The following is a 22,336-nucleotide window of genomic DNA, read 5'->3' as shown; positions in this document are numbered from 1 at the left end:
TCGCCAAAGGCGGCAACACGAGCAATTTGCTCCAGCACCTTAGCCGCAAGCACGTCTTGGAATATCAACCAGCAGAAAATGCATTGTACATCTGATTATGCATGAAAAAAAAAACATCATAAACCAGAAAACCGGCATAATTTTGAAAAAAACGTGATATAAATTTTTGGTCAAACCACCCAGCACTACTCCAGACTGTATGACAGGGCTATTCAATTACAAATTCAATTGGGCCAGATTTTCAAACCAAGAAGGTTAGCTGGGCCAGTTATTTCAGCGGCGAAATAAACTCGTAATGACACAATTCAAAACCAACACAAACAAATGTATTGAATACATGTAAGGTTTATTCATTGTTTCTCTTTTAACTTTGGTCAGTTTGCATATCAAAAGGTGCATATAAATACAATAAAAGAGCTAACTGAACAGAATCTGAGGTAGCCCCTAATTTTTCCACTTACAAAAAAAAAAAAAAAACTGACCTAAGCATCTCTTGCCTTGGCCTACCTAGGCTACATATCTGACCTATCTGATCACAAAGTGCAAAAAAAATAAAATAAAAAATACTGCACAGTAGTAGATAAGCAATAACATTAAGTTTCCTTTTGAAACAAAATACTCATCTTGCTCACATTTGACCCAGGAACATCTCAAAGTGCATAAAATAAAAAGTGCACAGTATTCACAACTAGGCTATAACTAACACATGAATACAAGGTGGACTACTGCACATATTGCACATACTGAGGGAACATATTTTAAATCACCACATTTGTGATTAGGCATGCATTTGTTACACATCCAACATTATATTAATGTAGGCTACAATTACCCAGCTAATTTAGTGGGAGAAGTGACATTTTTTGTTTTGAACGAGAGCAGTGACTTTAGGCTCGTAAGTTGTCAATGCAATCCGAAGGCATTGGTGGAGAGTACGATCAGTCAGGGAGCAACGAGAGTTGCTTTTTATGGAGTTCATGTGTGAAAAACTTGACTCACATGTGTAAGTTGATCCAAACATACTGAGCATGACGATCGCTACTTTCTTAACGTTAGGGAACTGATGTACGTTGACATTAGTCCAAAACACTGTAGGCCCATTAGTGCAAAGCTCCTGTGCCATGGTTACAGATGACCGCATGTCAACAAGTTCGAGTGCGAATTTCCCCTCGTCAATGGAAGGAACCAGTTGCTTTGCTCTGGCGGATAAGTCCCCTTCTATTGCAACAGTGAACGGGTCTCTGACAAAAACTGCCATCTCTGTTGGCAGAACAAGTCCATCCAATCTAGCAGCAAAGTTCATTTTCAACCTCGCAATGAATTCTGTCATCACATCCGTGATTTGTGCGGGGGATGAGATGCATTTGCGGAGTGTCGGAAAATGCAGCATTCGGCCTGTGCTCAAATCTGTTGCGAAAAGGTCCAGTTTAACTGGGAATGCGCGCATCTGTTCCACAAGGTCGATTACAGTTTTGTCTCTGCCTTGTAGTGCCAAATTGAGATCATTCAGGTGTTTGAATATGTCGCTCAGAAAGCAGGCATCTGCCATTAAGTTGTCGTCCAGTATGCGACTCAAGTGCGTTTCTGCCTTTTTTTGCTTGCTGTTGCGGAGAAAAGTTATGATCTCCTCTCTGAGACCACAGAAACGCTCCAGTGCTTTGCCTTTTGACAGCCACCTCACGTCATTATGCAAAAGCAGGTCGTGGTGCTCAGCAGACATTTCTGACAGCAGCATGCGGAACAAGCGGTGTTGGAGGCTTGATGTGGAGCGAATAAAATTAATTGTAGCCATCACGTTGTCCATGATCGTTTTGAGCGTCCCGCTTAGTTTTGCGCACAACACCGCCTGATGCACAATGCAGTGTAACGAGATCAACTGAGGTGCAACAGCGGACCAACGTGCTGCCAAACCATTCACTTTCCCTGTCATGGATGGAGCCCCATCTGTCACAAGCATGCACACAAGCGTCATATCCAGACCATTGTCTTTAAAAAAGCAGAAATTTTCCCAAAGACTATATCGCCCGTTGTGTGTCCTTCTAAAGGCAGTAGGCAGAGCAGCTCCTCTCTGAAGCATTTGCTGTCAAAAAAACGGACATATATGCACAACTGAGCAGTATCAGTTTTGTCTGTGGACTCATCTACTGCTATAGACATAGTATCAGCTTTCACCAGGTCTCCTAACAGTGTTTCATACACATCTGCAGCAAGAATTCCAACCCTACGAATGTTGGAAGTATCTGACAGGGGTACGTTTTTTATAGCAGATACCACGCTCGTTTTGATTTTATCATCATTTATCACCTCATCCACGACAGCCAGCATACAGTCCTTCACGGTTTCAGAGTCTGTGAATGGCCTTTTCTTTTTTGCCAAAATCCAGGAAACACGAAGGGATGCTGCGGTAGCTCTCTCTTGGGCAGTAAATGACCGCACCATGGTAGTACTGCTCCGGTTGTAAGATGCAATCAAACTTTGCACTTTTGCTGCCCTCTCTTGAGATCCCTCGGGAAAATTGGTGCGGAAAGTCTGGTGTTTCTCAACGTGGTGCCTCCGTACATTGTAATCTTTAAATACTGCGACGCACTCGTTACAAATTAAACACATCGGTTTGGCATTTGGATGTGGCGGTAAAATAAACAAGTATTTGTCAGTCCAGGCAGGGTTAAACTGGCGGTTTTCATTGGCAATTTTACGTTTCAATGTTGAGAAAGACATATTGATAGTAATCTAGGCTACTAACATTACCGGCACGCGCTCTGCATTGTTTGCGTTGTTGCTAGGCTACGTGGTCTGTAGCCTACTACTGAATGAGTTTACATAGGGATGTGCGTTTTTGGCGGGACCACGGGCTGGGCCATTTGGAGGTTGCTTCCGGGCCGCATGTGGCCCGCGGGCCGCATGTGGCCCGCGGGCCGCCAATTGAATAGCCCTGCTGTATGATCTTGGTTTACAAATGAAATACAAAACTTGCTCTCATCTGAAAAGAGGACTTTGGACCACTGGGCAACAGTCCTGTTCTTCTTCTCTGTAAGACGTCTCAGGAGTGGCTTAACAAGAGGAATATGACAACTGTAGCCAGTTGTGTTGTGGCTCTTGATGCCTTGACCCCAGCCTCAGTGCATTCCTTGTGAAGTTCACTCAAATTCTTGAATCGATTTCGCCTTGACAATTTTCATACGGCTGCGGTTCTCTCAGTTGGTTGTGCATCTTTTTTTTTCACAATTTTCCCTTCCACTCAACTTTCTGTTAACATGCTTGGATACAGCACTCTGTGAACAGTCAGCTTCTTTGGCAATGAATGTTTGTGGCTTACCCTCCTTGTGAAGGGTGTCAATGATTGTCTTCTGGACAACTGTCAGATCAGCAGTCTTCCCCATGATTGTGTAGCCCAGTGAACCAAACTGAGAGACCGTTTTGAAGGCTCAGGAAACCTTTGCAGGTGTTTTGTGTTGATAAGCTGATTGGCATGACACAATATTCTGATTTGTTGAGATTGTTGTGAATTGGTGGGTTTTTGTTAAATGTGAGCCAAAATCATCACAGTTAAAAGAACCAAAGACTTAAACTACTTCAGTCTGTGTGCATTGTTTTTATTTAATACACGAGTTTCACAATTTGAGTTGAATTACCGAAATAAATGAACTCTTCCACGACATTTATTGAGATGCACCTGTATATATATATATATATATATATATATATATATATATATATATATATATGCATAAAAATGCAAGTTAATGGCACATAAATGCTCTGTCTCAAAAGTCAGTTAAGACCTTACATGTAGACTGGGAAGAGGACTGTGAGAGGGAGCCATTTGTCAATTCATTTAACCAATGTCAAACACGACCATCCCAAAAGACTGAGAGATGGAAAGTGAGAGTGAGTTCACATAAACCCTGAGCCCTGGCACAACGTGCAGCGATATTTACAAATGCCCTTTCAAAAATACTGACCTAATATGCAAATTATTGAACATAAATTAATCTAAAACAACTCTTATCTTTCTATTATTAGCATTTAACTTTAGACATTTAAGCTCTTAGCAAGAGAATTCTTAGTATATGAACTTTCAATTTTATCAAGAGTCAACAAAAAAAAAAAAAACAGGGGCATTGATCTGAAATAAAAGGTCTTGATGACGTCATCCGAGCTGGAAAGTCATTTTAGAGTACAGCAGGTTGTATTATATTTAGATAAAAGATTAAGAAGTCAAGTCAAATTTATTTGTGTAATGCTTTTCACAATACACATTGTTTCAAAGCAGCTTTACAGAAAATTTCAGATGTTAATGTTTATTTTATTTTAATGTCTTCATGCATTATAGATGGATTTAGCAGATTAGAGCTGGACAATAATATAGTTTACGTTTTGCGACAATACCAGCAGAGATATAGTATATATTGCTTTACGTGAAAATACTGTATGTATGCAGGCTTATAAATCCAACTTTATTTAGGGAGCTGGACGATACATGGAAACATGTTTTCACCACGGAATAAAAAAAATACAAGTTTAGACTATAGAAATGTATTCTGAGGAAAAACAGACAGAACTGCGAGAAACTAACAAAGAATTGCAAGATGTCAGTTCGCAATTGTGAGTTTTTATTCCGAGATGCATGTTTTTCCTCAGAATGGCAAAGAAAAAAATGCTGCAATTAGATATTTTTTATATTCCATAGTGGAAACGGGCTTCCACAGTGATGATATAGTTACATTTTGTGATGATATAAACAATCACGCAGCTGAGATTTGCTATATATATAGTATACAGTATCTTGCTTTACTTGAGTGTGCCGGATGTAAGGTAGGATGTACTTGTAAAGTACCAATACAAATATTTATCCAAAATCATGCAAAATGTGAATTAAGCCAATTTCGGGACATTGTTGTTGACATTGTAAGATAAACATCTGAATCCTGAAGCAAAACCAGTCAAGAACCGCTGGTTTACAATAGCAAGGATGTTTAACAAAATCTAGAGAAGCTGCAGGAAAGCAGCCCACAAATCAGCCCTAAAGTAGCCCTCCTTGACACGGTACAGCTGTCTATGCTGAATGTGCAGAGAAAACAAATGAAGAGAAAAGCGTTCGCCTCCCCCACAGGCGATCAGAGTGACTATATATCACACTCCAACCTGCCAACATGTGAGCACACATGCATGTGCATAAATCCATGCACACTCAGATTGTCTCTATATGTAGTTATGGCACCCTCCAAACACCTTTGACTGCTGAACGAGAAGCTTTTGAACTCCAATGCAACGTCTAAAGCGCCACGTTAAAGCGAGCGAGCAACTTGCCCAGACCACATTCTCGACATTCTCCCTGCCTTCCACCGTAATGGAGAAACATTTCAGCCTGTGACTTCCTATCTTGTTCAGTCTCGGTACATCTGCTCTGTATAAATAAAACGTTGCAATTTGTGCGTTGTTGAAACAATGCCAGCATACGTACCTTCCTGCCTCTGCCGTCTGTCTCGAATCGAGGGCCCCATCTTCTAGACGGGGGCCACATTGTAGTTGTTAACAGTGACACTTCGAGTTTGTCACTGCGAAACCAGCGTGTTTACATGTGTGTGTTTGTGTGTGTGTGTCTGTCTCACAGGAAGACGCCTCTTTCACACGGATAGTCCGTGAGAGAGAGAGAGAGAAAGAGAAAGAGAAAGAGATAGAGTTTGGATGTGTGCAGGGCTGGTGGGAATAAAACACTATACTGTAGCTTACTACTTACTGCACAGTATGCACTCTTTACTGCCTACTGCGTTTTAAAAAAAGTGCATTATGCAGTGCTAAATGTTTCAAACAGCTGTATGTCTTATGAGCTCATCACGATGCATAATCTTGATAATCTTCTATTGTATAGAAAATCCATTTACATTTATGCATTTGGAAGACGCTTTTATCCAGTGTATTAAGTTGCATCTAAAGTTATATTTCACCAAATAAAAACAAAAACAACTGTCATTTACTCACTCTAATTAAAATTTTGGGGTAAACTATTCCTTTAAGGTAAACATTTTTATTAGTTATTGCTTTCTCTGGGAAAACACTCAACTTTTTGCAATCCAAGCAAACCTTGAGTCATGGAAATTGATGTTAAAATCGTGGCTCTATTTACTTCTAGTTCATTCACATTAGAAATGAAAGTAGAAGTTAAGGGCGTTGTATTGTGGGATGAAGTATCCTGTGCAGTACACATACTGAAGAAGCAGACATTTTTATGATATATATAGAGAGCAGGTTATCAATATAAATGCATATATATAGAGAGAGAGACATTATTTTTTAATATTAAAATGAGACAATTTTATTTTAAATTCACTGTTAACCACATCAACTCTGGGGACCCACCGGTGGGTCCAATATTGCATATGCCTAATTCTCAAAAAATCTAAATAACAGCTGAAGTGGTTAATAAATATAACTCTGGATGGCTGATTTTAATGAGTAGTGAAAAATAAGTTGAGAAAATGAATAGACCAGAAGATCAGAATGCTCAGAATGTATGTGAGTAATTATTTTACACATAACACTGCATGCTGAGACGAGCTTTACCAATGTAGACAACTTCTCGGATGTTAATAGGAATGATCTAGTTTCATCCAAATACGCTGGTTGCATTCATTTTAGACATGGATGTTGTGCATGCTAGGTTGCAATCTTAAGTGTTTGATTTTGTCTAAATTGGAATTGGATTGGGGCTCTGAAAGAAATCCAGCAAAATTAGATCCTCTAAAATTCACGTCTGTAATATGATTTGTGTAATTGCATGACACAAAACAACAAATGACACAAACGCTCCCGCAACCCACACATGTAATTTTAAAATGATCACAACACATGAGACATTCTCCAGAGTGAATATTGAAAAATGACAAGAAGATGATTATGAAGGGCTTTTTTTTGCATCCAAACCTGACAATAACAGCATTAATAATCCCACCGTCGAGTGAAATATTCATTTGTAAACTGATTATCTTCAGAAAATGAGTATATGTAAATTGCTCTGAGGGAAAGACAAGTGACAATGTGACATCAGTTGTGATGCTTTCATAAATCATAATGATGAATCCAAAGTAAATAAAATAAATATATACATTCATACATGCATTAATATTAATCAGCTTTACTTTCGGATAATACGGTGAATTAAATACTTCTTATATGATTATTTTGTCTTTTTATTTGGAACTTAACATAGCAAAAAAAGAAAAAAAAATATTTTGATATTTGTGCAACAACAGCTTCACATTGTTAAAAAAGTAAAAAGTAAAATAAAATAAAATCAATATATAAAACTAAATAGCTTTATTTTTGGATAATGATTAGATTAAAATGAATTAAATGCGTCTTAATAAATGTAAAAATATTGAGTAAAACACACTGTGATCACACTGAATTTTACATTAATAAAGAAAGCTGCAATGCTTTTTATTTTATTTTTTATTTTATTTTTTTTGCATTGTCACGTTATCTCACATCATTCCCATGTGTAAATGGTATAAAATCGTCCTGTCCACTGATACCCAACACAAAAACATCTTCCGCTAAAGCAGAATCTCTACCAGCTGACAGATTTTGCTATATAGCGTCATCCGACAGTCTTCAAATAACTTCTTTCCACAGCGAACCTATTTTTACCCCATTCGGTCTGCACATATTTACTTACACATTTACTGAATTGCCTGTATACACAATCTAACAAAGCAGGTCTATTAATACTAGACGAGTATGTGTGGCTCTCATTGACCTTGTCAGTTAAGCTGAAGGGCTTTTCCAGCTCTCTGTCTGTGTTTGTGAGACAGGCCCTTGGCAGAGTGCTTCACCGCCACGGTGGGTAGTATTGTGAGCCGGTCCCTCATTTTCCTCATGTCAAAAAGTTCCCAGAATGACTATCATAGGAGAACAATTGGAATTCTTTCAGCTCGGCACACATATAATGAGGCCGCTGCGGCGCTGGTTAATTGTGTACATTCTGCTGCCAGGCAACTCTTCAGACTTCATTGTAAACATTGTATAGGGCTTTTTAAGGCCCTTCACAATGGCTTTGTTTGCAGGCTCTGTGTGTAATGTCCAATGGCAGTTAATGTGCTAAAACCCACCCCTCGATCAAAGGCTCATGTTGACACGGCCAGCCCACCTACACTGATGAAAAACTGGTGATTTTTTATTATTATTCATATTATTGACGATGCATTTTTTGAACACTGGTGATAATGCAACAGCACGTCTACCTTGACTTGTGAATTTAACATGAATAACTTGGCCAATTTCATGCATTCTCAAGAAAATGCACACTGCAATCTCTAAAAAAAAAAAAAAAAAAAACATGCTCGGGTCGCGTTTAACATCAAAATGATGAAAAAAAAAACAGATTCTTATTAAGTTTACTTTACCCTTTATATTAGTTTCACATTATTTTCATTACAATTAAGCACAAATTCCCCACATATATATCAGTGCCACAATGCAACTGAATATTTGCACTTCCATTTATACTCTTGCTAAAACTGTTTTGCACAGACTGTAGATAGATCTACTGATTGTACACTATTGCACAATTTATTATTCTGCAACACAACACTTACCAGATTATACTTCCATTTACAGTTTTCTAAACCCACTTGTACTATACTGACATTTGTTCAATGACAATAAATTGAATTTAATGCAATCTAAAAATGTCAATAATTGGCTATTACACAATAACTTTTATTTAAATCAGCATAAATTAAAAATAAATACTGCTATGCACTACAGTAAATAAAACAATCTGGTAAGAAATGTACTTAAAAATCATAATGCAAAAACCTTAATAGTCCTCAAACATGCTTAGTTTTTCTATAAAATAAAATCTAATACTGTGAAATATGATGTAAAGATGTTTTTGACACTTTGACCCTTCTGATATTTAAAATTTTTTTTTTTTTTTGCAGTTGCATATGCTATTCTTAACTATTATTCACTGAAATTAGTTTAACAACAAGATTTGTCTAAGTTAATTTAAATGTCTGTAAAACAATAATTTGTATTTAATTCAGCACAAATTAAAAGCAGTTAAAAAAGACTGCTATGCATTATAGTAAGCATTATTTGGCAAGAAATGAGCTTAAAAATAATGTCGTATGTGCGTAATAATGCACGTATTTATAGTTGCGCCGGTAGTGACGTCGGAGGCTGTCGCCGGCCAACACGTTGGCGTTTTTCAAAGTATGCTTCAGACACAGGTCACGACGAGGTGTTCCCCAAAGCGACCCCTAGAGGACGCAGTGTCTCGTTCCCTCTCAGGGAACCATGGTTACATTCGTAACCTGAGACGTTTTCAACAGGTTTTGAAAAATGTAATCTTTTTTATTTTTTTTTTATCAAAAATAGTGCTATCCATTAAAGTAAGCGTAATTTGTGACCCTGGAGCACAAAACCAGTCTTAAGTCGCAGGCGTATATTTTTAGCAATAGCCAAAAAAACATTGTATGTGTCAAAATTATCTATTTTTCTTTTATGCCAAACATCATTAGGATATTAAGTAAAGATCATGTTCCATGAAGATATTTTCTTAATTTCCTACCATATATATATATATATTAAAACTTAATTTTTGATTAGTAATATGCATTGCTAAGTCGATTTTCTCAATATTTGATTATTTTGCACCCTCAGATTCTAGATTTTCAAATAGTTGCATCTCAGCCAAATATTGTCCGATCTTAATAAACAGGGTCCAGGGTCACATTTTTCAATAAATGTGCATTAAAATAATGTCATAATGCAAAAACCTTAATGCTCATTAAATATGCTGTATTTACGCCAAACATAATAGTGTGAAATATGATTGGAAGCATGTTTTCAACAGGTTTTCAAACAGTTGATCACAATCAGATCTGTTCAAATTCAATGCATAAGATTTGTTTGTAGCTTAAAATGTACATCATGCTGTAAACAGTCGAGTGGAGCACCATATAAATGTGTTCTACCTCTCCGCCTCTCAAATAAAGACAAAAGCTGTTGGCTTCCAGCCTTGAAAGAAATCAAGCTGCTGCAATAATAAAAAAGCCAGTTCCTCCCTTCCTTGTCAAAGCTTATCTTACAAAAGCATCTCAACTTGTTCCAAGCTCCTACAAGGGCATGTGCCTAAATATAGCAAAACAGATGACAAAAAAAATACACTGGAAACTTTTGAATCAGAAATGATATTCTAATTACAAATATAAGAAATGAGGGAAGATAAATAGTGTGAACTCGAAACGTGGGCTATTTATTCTGTCCACTTCATTGTGGAGTTGATGAAGTGTTTATGGGCCTGTATAACTGTAAGTATACTGCAGTGTTTGAATGTTCAAGACACATATACTGCTGCTGGCCCCACATAAAGTCAACATGTTATACAACAATCCAAAGCTTCATGGCATCTCATGTGCAACCCATATCTTGCCTGACTCCATTTGAGCCAACTGGTACAACTAAAGACACAAAAAATCTAATTTGATCTTATTTATACCTCCCCAAGTTCCTGGTCTTATTGTACATGATTCATCAGTCAATATTAGGAGACAGGAGACAAAAAAAATGAAGTTTGTCTTTACTAAATGTATATCAAAATGTAATTTGCTATGCAACTAAGTCATTATGGGATGACATCATTAATGCTATGGATGCATGATTTGGGGGAAAAATTCATTCTGATCAAAATTGCAATTGTTATTTGAAATTACAGGTTTGTTGAGCTTGTTTGTATGGCTGCACAATTAGTATTATTAATCAACAATTATACTTAATGACGTTGGACGTTCGAGAGTCTCAAATTTAGGGACCGTCTCTAAAGTTACATGCGATATTGGTATACACTTTTCTAACGTCAGTAGCATTTGAGGAGAATGACTTACAGTCATAAAAACAACTGTAACTGTTCATCTAGGTGTCAGCTATAATGAACAATTGAATATAATGTTTAATATTTATTAAAATAAACTGTAAAACATATGTAAATTATGCTACTTTTTCACATGGGCTCAAACGCAAATTTAAAGCTCAATAGCGTTTGAGGAGAAAGACTTGCAGTCATAAAACAATTGTAATGTGTTCATTCAGGTGTCAGCTACAATGCACACCTTATACATTTTTAATATATATTAAAATAAATTATAAATAATTTAGGTAAAAATGAGGCCCGTTTATCACTTTCAGGAACATTCCTGTGAAAGTTTTCTTTTCCTTTTTTTTTTCAGGTCCCCTTACGAAAATGACCCATGGTTTTATCAATAACACCACAAATCATCGTTCTTGTAGCCATGGCAACTGCAAATTAACCATGGTTTTGTTACTTCAAATAATAATTTACAAAGAAGTATTAATATACTGTAATATTTTTGTTGTTGTTGTTCTTGCTATAAAAACAGACCTAAGCCATCAATAGCTTTTAAAATGACTTAAAATGCATTATATAAAAAAAACTATGAGGCAATAATGATTGGTTAATAATAACACTGTTAAAATACATAATGTAGGCACATACAAAATAAACAATTTATGTACATGTTATTACAAATGCCTGCACAGGGAGCCAAATGCCATGTAATTGCTGCTGTTACATTTTTGCTATAGATGACACAGCCTATAATTTCCTCAACAAAAAACGTGCATATCACAACCCTTACAAAAATAAACCATGGGTTTATCATAGTAAAACTGCTTAATTTCCTTTTGCATGATTTCTGAATGAACAATACAATCCTGTTGTCCCGATGTCATCAGTGACTTTGCCTCCTGAAAAGCTAGGAAGGAACAATTTTGAGGTCATTGTTGTACAATTGTCATTGTTGAATCCTAGCTGTTCTTATGTTTGCTTTCATTATTTAAGTTTTTAACTATTTTTTTGTAATATTATATGTTTTATTATATTAATGTTTGTCTTGTGTTCACAGATTTAAACTTAATATCCACTTTTTACTATCAAATAAATTCCTGATCAATAAACTCATGTCTGGTCTTCAATGTTTCCGTCAGAAACACATGATCAGACTAAAATGTGTTGACACATTGACTTTGATAATACTGAAATATGAGGCCTTGCTGGAGACAAGAGCATTAAAGCATAAAAACACTCAAGATCTGATACTCATCTGACACTCACAGTCAGCCAAACTTTCCTCTGCATCAATATTAATAAAGCAAACTATAAACTATTTATATCAAACAAGCAGCCACTGCATTAAATGTGATGTGCAATGCTTTGATTGACAAAAACGTGTGGTGCTTAAGAATTATGTTTCCTCTTTGTCACAAATCAATGTTTTCATAAAGCTCTTTGATACGTGACATGTTCAGAAGGAACTGTATCTTTTGATAAATGAAACCCAATTAGCACCATATCTAAAGTCAGGAAGTATAATGGATGTACTCCACCCATTGAGTGCCTCAGTATTGATCATCTGTGATGATGTCTCTGATAAACAGTGCAAACTTCCTCTCTGCTCCCCATCTTTCATGCCGATTCTCACCTTGTTCTTTTAAACAGCCTTTTAACATGACTGAAATCAAGCACTGTGAAAAAGGCATGTCTTTTTTAGCTTATTAAAAATTTTGGGGTAAAAAATATTAAAATTACAGATCGACCAATATAACTTTTAATGAAAGATGTTGATGGAGGGTGGTGTGCATGAGGAAATATACTCCAAATTGAGTATAATATTTGAAAACATTACAACTAACTAGGCATGGTTTTCTGTTAAATGCACTAAAAAATTTCAAAATATTTAGCAGATTGCACTAAATAAAAAAAGAAAGCACCAAAATAATACAGTAGATCAAGTCCAACAAATCAGCAAATATTTCACCATTTAAAGGTACAGGTTGTAGGACCTGCCACTAGAGGGCGCACTATCAAAACAATAACAATCGCGTGGTTTGATGACGAAGGAGCGTGGGATGATGGGATTTGTTGTCTTTTACCCAATTGCTGACGGCCATCAAATCAGACGGAAACATAAATCATGGATTTTATGGCGAGTTCAGCGATTTGCGCGAGTAGATTACATACCCCGCGTTTGTCGTGTATGCCTGATAATACTAATCTTGTTGATCGTTATAATAGCATACATTTTCTGTAAAGATACGAATTAAAACAACTCACCTGTCGAGTAAAACACAAGCGAGATCGGCATCTCTTTCTAGTTGAAGTTTTTTGTCGCGAAGCTACTTCCGCATTTGTCCACGACACAGTTGTCATGTGGTTTCTACGTCAGTAAAGGCGGTAACAATGGGTAACTAACGTCATTAGATTCATATCCATGCTACATACTCCGATACAGTAGTTGGCGGTATGCACCTGATAAGGCATGGTTGCAATCTGCCATAAAACTAAGAAGAAGAAGGAGAACTAACGTCATTGACAGGCGACTACACTGCCCCGTGTCACTGTTTAGAATGGGAATTTTCTCATGATTTACAAGTAGTTGAAAACATTAGAGATATTGTTAGTAATCAGCTGGACAAAATATATAACACTAGCCTAGTGGTTTTTGGATATTTTACTGCAAATATCTTATAAATTTTACCTTTATAAGATTGTCGGGCAGTGACTGGGCCTCAATGACTTTACTGACGTAGCTAGAGAAAGTTTCAGTTTCAACAACATCTAACAACAGCCTCGTCAATGGAAAGAAAACATTTTCAGTTTTGATTTGTTTTTAATTTAAGAGAGAGAGACAGATTCTGAGTGACTATTGTGTTTAAAAATATTTATTTACTAATATTAAGAAGTCATATTAATTCAATATATTTGATATTAAGCATTTTATCTCGCAGTTTATAAATTTGCCATGATTAATTTTACGTATCTAGCCTATAATATATAAGTAGCCTGTGTCAGCCATTAACCAGCCTGCTGGAAAAACTGTCAAATTAATCCACCACAATTTTTTTGTAAATACAAGAATACGTTTTAATACATTTAATATTAAGAATTTTATTTATTTTTATTAAAGCATTTTATTACATTATTAATTTTAATTATCTATAATATATCAGTATGTCAGACATCACTCAGTCTGCTTATATATATATATATATATATATATATATATATATATATATATATATATATATATAGGCGTTATATCGGTCATTGACCACCCACTAAAACACTACATCCGTCAACAACCAACTGTGTAAACAAACTACACAGCCGGTCTTCTCACAATTTAACTGATTATTTTGAACTAAAAGACACAATAATGGCTGTTAATGATTCAAAAGTGGCTAAACTAGTGTTATAAATGAACAAGTTCACAGGAGAATCGATCGCAACAACGCGCAGAGTTCAGCGCGAGCGCGTCATGTCACAGGAATTCACAACGAGCAAAACATTGAATAATGCCAAAAACGACGGCTACAAAGAGTTTCAACCAGCACTGCAGCGACGATCAGCTTATAGCTATCTGATTAAAAAACGATTAAAAATGTCTGCCCGAAAGTACGCACGCTTTAAACTTACTGACTACAGTATCGACCGATACTTTAAAATAGCCCACAGTATCTAATAAAACATGACGCACAGCAGTTGGAGCCACAAAAGCAATTTCAAACATGAGGTGAAACTGATTTTCATACCTTGGCTTGCAGGTAAGGGGGGTAATAGTAGGTGTATTGGGGGTACATCTGCCTCCACACCTTGCCCATGAAGATTATCGGTAAATTTAGATGCGGATGTCACTTCTGTCAGACCTGAAGCGCGGAGAAAACCAACACCGAGCGCTGCTGTCGACGTCCAAACGCGGGGACTGGAGTGTAGTGGGCGGTGGAGCTGCAGTGGAGCAGAGCAGCCGCCCTCCGGTGCAAACACACTAACTCTGCTCAACAGTCTGCAACACACACTAATAACACTGTGCATCTAAAGCAACGTGTGAGAGTCTGCGATACATGTTTCAGTGTTTTTAATCTTGCAGTATATGGTGAAAAATAAAATATAATAGACTAACAAATGTTCTTGGTTTAAAAAGAGGTTGAATTATTACTGCAGACATTGTTTTTTTTAATTTTTTCAGACAAGACATCAAATGTACAGTATGTACCTGCCCATTTTGCTAATGAGCCAAATAGAGGAGATGGGGGCAAGTTGTCACAATTTTTTTTTTTTACAGTAAATGTTATTGTGATTGACATACACAAACCTTAAAAACTTAACTACACAAAAAAATAAACTTTTGAATATTTTTCTCTTATTGACTATATAAAAAAGAATGCTGACCATTAGTGCAGCATATTGTCACTGTATCTGGGGTATAAGCTGTCACAAATCATGACTATAGGCTTTTCAGCTCAATTTAAAACAATACAGACAGATTGATATGGCAAAGAGGGTCGCAATAAGGGAATGATATCAAAATACTTATCAATATCATATAGCCAAATATTTCACTAAATACTAGATCTTGATAAAACAAACTATTAATGCCAGTTAATGTGCATTTGGACGTAAATATAAAGTAAAGCTCTCCAAGTAAACTATTTAAAGTATCAAATATTAAATAATAATAATAAAAAGCCTTTATTCATACCCAACAAATTACATTGAATTGTAGAATAAAAAGCAATTAACATTATGCATCAATAATATTTGACATTATTTGGCATTAAATCACTGTTTTATCAAGAACACCAGTGAACGATTTGAAACTCTATCAGTGATATAATTATCTACGCAAACAGAGATTCAAATGCTGCTTTCACAACATTTCTGCAGGCCTCTAGTTTGGAGTCCAGCCAGATGTTCGTGTGAGTGATGCTTCCTGTTCAGCTTCAGGAGACAGGAAGCATCACGCATGTCGGAGCGCCCTGTGAAGAAGGGTTGGACCAAAGCCTGCTGTTAAAAGCCATGAGCCAGTGAATCCCCTTAATCTAGACGACAGAGAGAAAGAGAAGGGAAAACGATGACTAAAGCTATAGTCATATAATTAGGTGTGTTATATACCTGGAATTAAATGTTTCAATGCATATCTGTCCCTTTCCAAGTTTACATGTGATCATTGTCTTAATTGCCTTGCAATTAGTCTCAGACGGCACTCCCACAAACCTGTCTGATGCACATTGTGCAAAACTTCTATTATACTGATTTGATATGCATCAGACCAGTTCAGAGCAGCTCCTCGTCTGTAGCTCTTGATTTTGCATGAATGTTTTTCTTGAATGTGCAGTAATAACATAATTAAACATAATGGCATCCTGTATGAGGGGTGGGAAGGGCCTCTTCAGGTCACCTTGTGTTTTTTTGTTTCCGTCCTGCCGTGGTTCCTCTGCCCTGATACCAGCTTCCAGATGGAGCCTCATGACACAGTCATTTATCATAGAAAAACACATACAGCCTTTTATTACAATGAGACATTCATTTGCTGTAAGTTCAACAAGAAATTGTTCATACTTCTGAGTGAAACAGGACATCTAACAAGAACATTTTTTATTTAATCAATTGTGAATTGTAAGAAAAGATTCATCCATTCATATACGTATGGACCATCTTTAATAATACTAATACAAAACCTGGCCCAGTGTTTGGTGTAACAACAAGTTCAGGTGAATGGAGTTTAACATGGAAACCCATTTCTGCCACGGGATAAAAAAAAAAAAAAAAAAACTCTAACATATAAAAAGTCAGAAATGAAAGTTATAAATTCTGAACTGTGAGATATAAACTTGCAATCCTAAAAAGAAAAGTCTGAATTCTGAGATTTAAACTCGCAATTGTGAGAAAAAAAGTCACAATTACTTTTATGAAATTGTTTATTCTGTGGCAAAAACTAAAAACAATTGCGAGATGCAAACTCAGAATTCAGTGTAAAGAATCAGAATTGTGAGAAAAAGTTATTTATTTGTTGCAATCTTTTTTCTCAGAATTGCACATTTATATCGCGCAATTATGTGTCTATATCACACAATCGTGACATTATAATTAGAATTTTTCCACTTTATATCTCAAAATGTTTATTTAAAAAGTATGAATTCTGAGATATAGACACAGAATTGTGAGATAAAAACTAGAAAAGTTATAATTGAGGTATAAACCAAAAATAAGTTGCACTAACTTTTTTATTTTTTATTCTATGACAGAAACAAAAAAACTATTGTAAGATGTAAACAGAATTCAGTAAAAAAAAAAAAAAATCAAGATATAACCTTATTGTGAAAGTCAGAAATCTGACTTTGTATCCATTACTTTTTATCTGACAACTTCAAGAAGTTCAGAATTGCAAGAAAATATTGCAATGACCTTTTTTATCGCATGGTAGAAACATGCTCCAAGGCCTTAAATGCAGAAAAAAAAACATGTTTTTAAAAGTTTTTCATTTAATTCATTTTAATTTAATAAGTGAGAAAGCACAGAGGAAATCCAAAAAATCACAAAAATGAAAGCACGTCTAAATGTAAGATTCAATGCATTTTATTAGTTGCTGATAACTCAGTTCTTATTATTTTTTAAAAACTACCAAAATTAACCTGGATGAGATAACTGTTGTCATACAGTATGGACGTAAAATAACTTCCAATATGAGTTGTTAGTGGAAAAATTGAATGAAAAATGACTTTTGATTGCAGACTTTGCTATCTTTGGCATATCTGATCACAGTTTGAGATCTTTGTTGAGACGTGATATTACTAGAGTGTTTTTCTTAGGAGAAGTGCAAATCTCCATTCGATCTTCATTTGCTGTCACTGCTGATCTTGTTTGCGATTTCCTTCCTGTTCATGTATGCACACCATATCCCAGTCACCCTTTATTTTGGAGCAAATGCAGGAACGTATTAAGTGTAATGGTTCAGTGAATGCATGTGTTTCTGAGGACCTTCATTCTGCTGACCTGTGCTTTGTGTTGTCATGGCTTTTTGCAGAGCTCTCATTCTTCAGCTTGTTTTTTTCTCTCTTGCCCATCAGCTCTGTGACCTTTGTGATAGTACGAGCTCATTGGTCAGCCCACTCCATAGGCCACACCCCCCAGGATGTTTAGAAAACAGCAGCAACTTTTTTGGACAATAGAACAATGTCAGTGACAGAGTTGATTTAAGAATCTGTGACACAGTTAGATTCATGTGACAGGAAATGACCGTAGGGAAAATTTCACTGCTCGAGTTTCACTTTAACAAAAATAACTCATGGAACTTCACTTTAACAAAAATAACTCATTGAAATGTTACATGGAATACTTGGAAATAGAGTTCAATAGGCAGGTTTCAGACATAAAAATCGAAATTGTTTTCTCCATATAGATTTTTAATAATACTATTTAACATTTCAGACCTGCCATGAGCTCTGAGGTTCGACAGTTATGATATTTGCTTAGCTTGAAAGTTTGCAAAACCAAAAATACTTATTTTAAAATATTGTTTTTATTCTTATTTAATGACTTTAAATCAATTGTTTTATTTCATTTTTATTTGATTGTCTCGAACAATACTATATGGAATCATGCTGCATTCATTCATAATAGAATTTAAATGCAAGAGTCTTATACCTTTTTTAATGCATTTTCATATATGTTTTTAGTTTTAAATCAAGTACGTTATGATTCATTGTTTAAGTTCATGACAGAACTGTTAATGATTTTAAATCCCTAAGAAGAAGAAGAGTGGGGGGAAATACCTGCAAAAAATAACACAGACTTTCTCAGCAGCTTTGGTTGCTTTAGTATTTTTCCCATATTGTCGTGTTATATATCAGGGAATTTTAAAATGGTATTTTCCATTGGAAATTGGCTAAACATTTCCACATTTTGGATTTGAATATCATTTCTTGGTCATGCACAGCTCAAACATATACTACTGATTTTAAATCCAATCTCATAGTTCAAATTCACAACATTTGAACCAAACAAGCCAAACATAGGACCGCCCACATTTACACCTCAGTGTCTATTCAGTGTTCAGGAACTAGCAGGATAGATACTTTTATTCCTGAACAGCAGGAGAACTCGTGAACGTTCTCTCGGCTCATCCTGTGGGTCGGTGAAATGTGATCTCCTGTGTTTTCTCTGCATTCCAGAGCAAGATTCCTCATTATGTCTCGCTCCCATGGGCCGGCCGGGTGCCCTTTATCTGATCCCAGACCTACAGCCGTCTGTTTATTCTGTGGTCTCAGACATGTGGGGGAAAGCAGCCGATGTGCCACAGATTTACCAGTGTGTCATTCTGCATCACCCTGACTGTGTGGTAAAGAGTGAACGAGAGAGAGAGAAAGACTAGATAAACAAAGAGATAGACACCTTTAATTTTTCTAAACGTGTTAATGAGTGCTTTCTTTGTTCACTCTGCATTTTTCAGTGGTTGAGGCTTACATGCCACTCAGGTGTCGTTCCTATAGTCAGTTATGTGTTTTGTAAGATCTGGTTTGCGGAATATTTGACCAATTGAAATAAGAAAGAGTATTATTTTAATACCTTCACTCGATGTTTAAAGTGAAGTGAAGTGACATTCAGCCAAGTATGGTGACCCATACTCAGAATTTGTGCTCTGCATTTAACCCATCCAAAGTGCACACACACAGAGCAGTGAACACACACACACTGTGAGCACACACCCGGAGCAGTGGGCAGCCATTTATGCTGCGGCGCCCGGGGAGCAGTTGGGGGTTCAATGCCTTGCTCAAGGGACCTAAGTCGTGGTATTGAAGGTGGAGAGAGAACTGTACATGTACTCCCCCCACCCACAATTCCTGCCGGCCCGGGACTCGAACTCACAACCTTTCGATTGGGAGTCCGACTCTCTAACCATTAGGCCACAACTTCCCTTAAAGGTTTGGCACATGTGAAGAAATTACTGTAATTTTTACATTTCCTTCTTTTGTTTATGCACTTATGTTTGTTGTTCTTAATGTTTTTATGGTTGGGTTAATGTCTGGCCAGAGGAGTTGACAATTAGTCAGCTGGCTAATACTGGCATATTTACAGTACTGTTAATTAATATGCACTGTGATCTTAAATAAACAAACCAACAAACTAGAGATAACGAGAGATTCTACTGGATATTATGTTTTACAAATATAAATTGTACAAACTATTTTTTTTCTTTACAACCATTGAACAAAAATGACTCAATACCGAACAATTTATAAGCTAATATGACTGTCAGTAGCTTTTTTTTTTTTTTACTTTGTTTTTAAAAATATTTTCTCAATTACTTGTTTATTTATTTACTATGTTTATTCATTTTAATCCTAATTTGTTACAAGAAATATTTTGCCCAAATTTATAATTTGCTTTAAATTGACTCCCCCTCAGGCCATTTAAGATGTAGATGAGTTTGTTTCTTAATTTTTAGTCATCTATCTGTAATATTGCATCGCAGTGAAAAAGTCACCTGGTCTAAATCAGGAGAGAAATATGTGGGTCGATTTTGATGTCAACAGAAGACGGATTTTATCACTGGATGGTGGACTCATATTTTAGCCAGAAGCAACAGTTTAAAGTTAAAAATGCTTAAAAAATGGATTAGTTTCTTATAAGCACACACCTTTTTGCTTTACAAGGCGTTAACTGATGGACTGGAGTTGTGTGGATTACTTGTGGATTATTGTGTTGTTTTTATCAGCTGTTTGGACTCTCATTCTGACGGCACCCATTTACTGCAGAGCATCCATCGGTGAGCAAGTGATGCTACATTTCTCCAAATCTGTTCCCATGAAGACACAAACTCATCTTAGGTGGCCTGAGGGTGACTTTATTTGCACTATTGCTAGTTAGTTTATTATTAGTATTGTTGGTTTGCTTTGCACAGTATCTGATTGAACAGCCAGTGAGAAATCTGTACCTACAGGACTAGATATAAAAGCAGTCAGGAATGACCTTTTGCTAACGACTTCAAAGGAACACAATGTAAGCATTACACTGAGTAGGACCCTGCAAAAACTCACACTGAGTCACACTGAGATCCATGAACTGATGAGGCCTTTTCTCAACGAATCTGAAAAGAGTAACAAGGCCATTGCATGTCATTTTGATCTGCTTTTGAGATTTGTACTGATCAGTGATATCTCCATGGTTTAATAACAATTAAGATTTCTCCTGGAAAATACCTATAAGCAATTACAGGACGCCGATTCGTCATCACCTGACCAGGCACTTGAGAACGGTCCTGTCAAACATGATATCCTGCAGAGTATAAATTCAGCTGGACGTGCACAAAATTGTGTGTCAAAGAAATGTGACACGTAGACATCAAGCAGTAAGAGGAGCTGCTGATCTCAGGTCGTGGTCGTGTTTTCAGAGCCACTAAAACTTCACTTCAGAAAAATACTCTGGCAAGGGGTTTACACATTACACATGACAGAGCAAATATATAGCAATTTTAACACACACACACACACACACACACACATTCAAATTAATAAATATTTAGGCAAATTTTGTGAAACCTGTCATCCTGTCATTCATTAATTTTGTAATGCATGTAAGCAAGGATTATTTATTTATTAATTTATGTTGTAATGTATGTAAGCAAGAATTGTTTGTTTGTTTGTTTGTTTTGCAATGTAAGCAGGATGATTTATTTATTTGTTTGTTTATTTTTAATGCATGTAATTATTTATTTTTATTTATTTATTATTTATTTTTTATTTTATTTTTGTAATGCATGTAAGCAAGTATTGTTTATTTATTTATTTATTGTAATGCATGCGAGAAAGTATTACTGATTCCCAATGTTGAATGCAGGCTTGATGCAAGCTGTCTTGTGTTTTTTTTTTACGTTTTAGAATATGTGTGTAAAGTACAGTAAAAGGGGATGCCGTGGCCTAATGGTTTGAGAGTCGGACTCCCAATCGAAAGGTTGTGAGTTCGAGTCCCGGGCCAGCAAGAATTGTGGGTGGGGGGAGTACATGTATAGTGCTCTCAATGCCCTCAATACCATGACTGAGGTGCCCTTGAGCAAGGCACCGAACCTCCAACTGCTCCCTGGGCGCCACAGCATAAATGGCTGCCCACTGCTCTGTTCACAGTGTGTGTGTGTGTGTTCACTGCTCTGTGTGTGTGCACTTTGGATGGGTTAAATGCAGAGCACGAATTCTGAGTATGGGTCACCATACTAGGCTGAATGTCATGTCACTAAAGTGCAGTCAAGCTATTCTTACAGAAAACATAGTCACTGCCTTTCACCAACTCACTGTCATCTTTAGTTTCCAGAGTTTGAGCAGCAAGTGCTGAGAGATGCTGCTTTTGAGAGTTTCTCAAATCAGGCTAAAGAAGAGCAGTAACACACACCTCCTTCTTAATTACAGAGAAGTGAGTGTTAGTGTGGATATATGTGAGTGTGTGTGTGATTTAAGCATGAGGCTGTGTCCTGAAGGACGG

General features: G+C 36.3%; 1 protein-coding gene across 2 annotated transcripts in view; it reads right to left on the bottom strand.

Annotated features, from left to right (window-relative positions):
* Positions 1 to 14,854, bottom strand: part of LOC132153212 (RNA-binding motif, single-stranded-interacting protein 1-like) — a 66,164-nt gene extending 51,310 nt beyond the window's left edge. Inside the window, exon 1 of one of the 2 annotated variants that reach the window (XM_059562557.1) lies at positions 14,617 to 14,854. In XM_059562557.1, coding sequence (XP_059418540.1) covers positions 14,617 to 14,685 — 69 coding nt within the window. In that variant the 5' untranslated portion in view covers positions 14,686 to 14,854. Of the gene's footprint in view, positions 1 to 5,464; positions 5,615 to 14,616 lie in introns of those variants that run through there. The other variant, XM_059562558.1, reaches the window with a different exon arrangement.
* Positions 14,855 to 22,336: the final 7,482 nt, after the last annotated feature.

Source organism: Carassius carassius, chromosome 11, assembly GCF_963082965.1.
Source record: "Carassius carassius chromosome 11, fCarCar2.1, whole genome shotgun sequence".
NCBI classification, from domain to species: Eukaryota; Metazoa; Chordata; class Actinopteri; order Cypriniformes; family Cyprinidae; genus Carassius; species Carassius carassius.
This window is presented reverse-complemented; position numbering and strand designations above follow the sequence as displayed.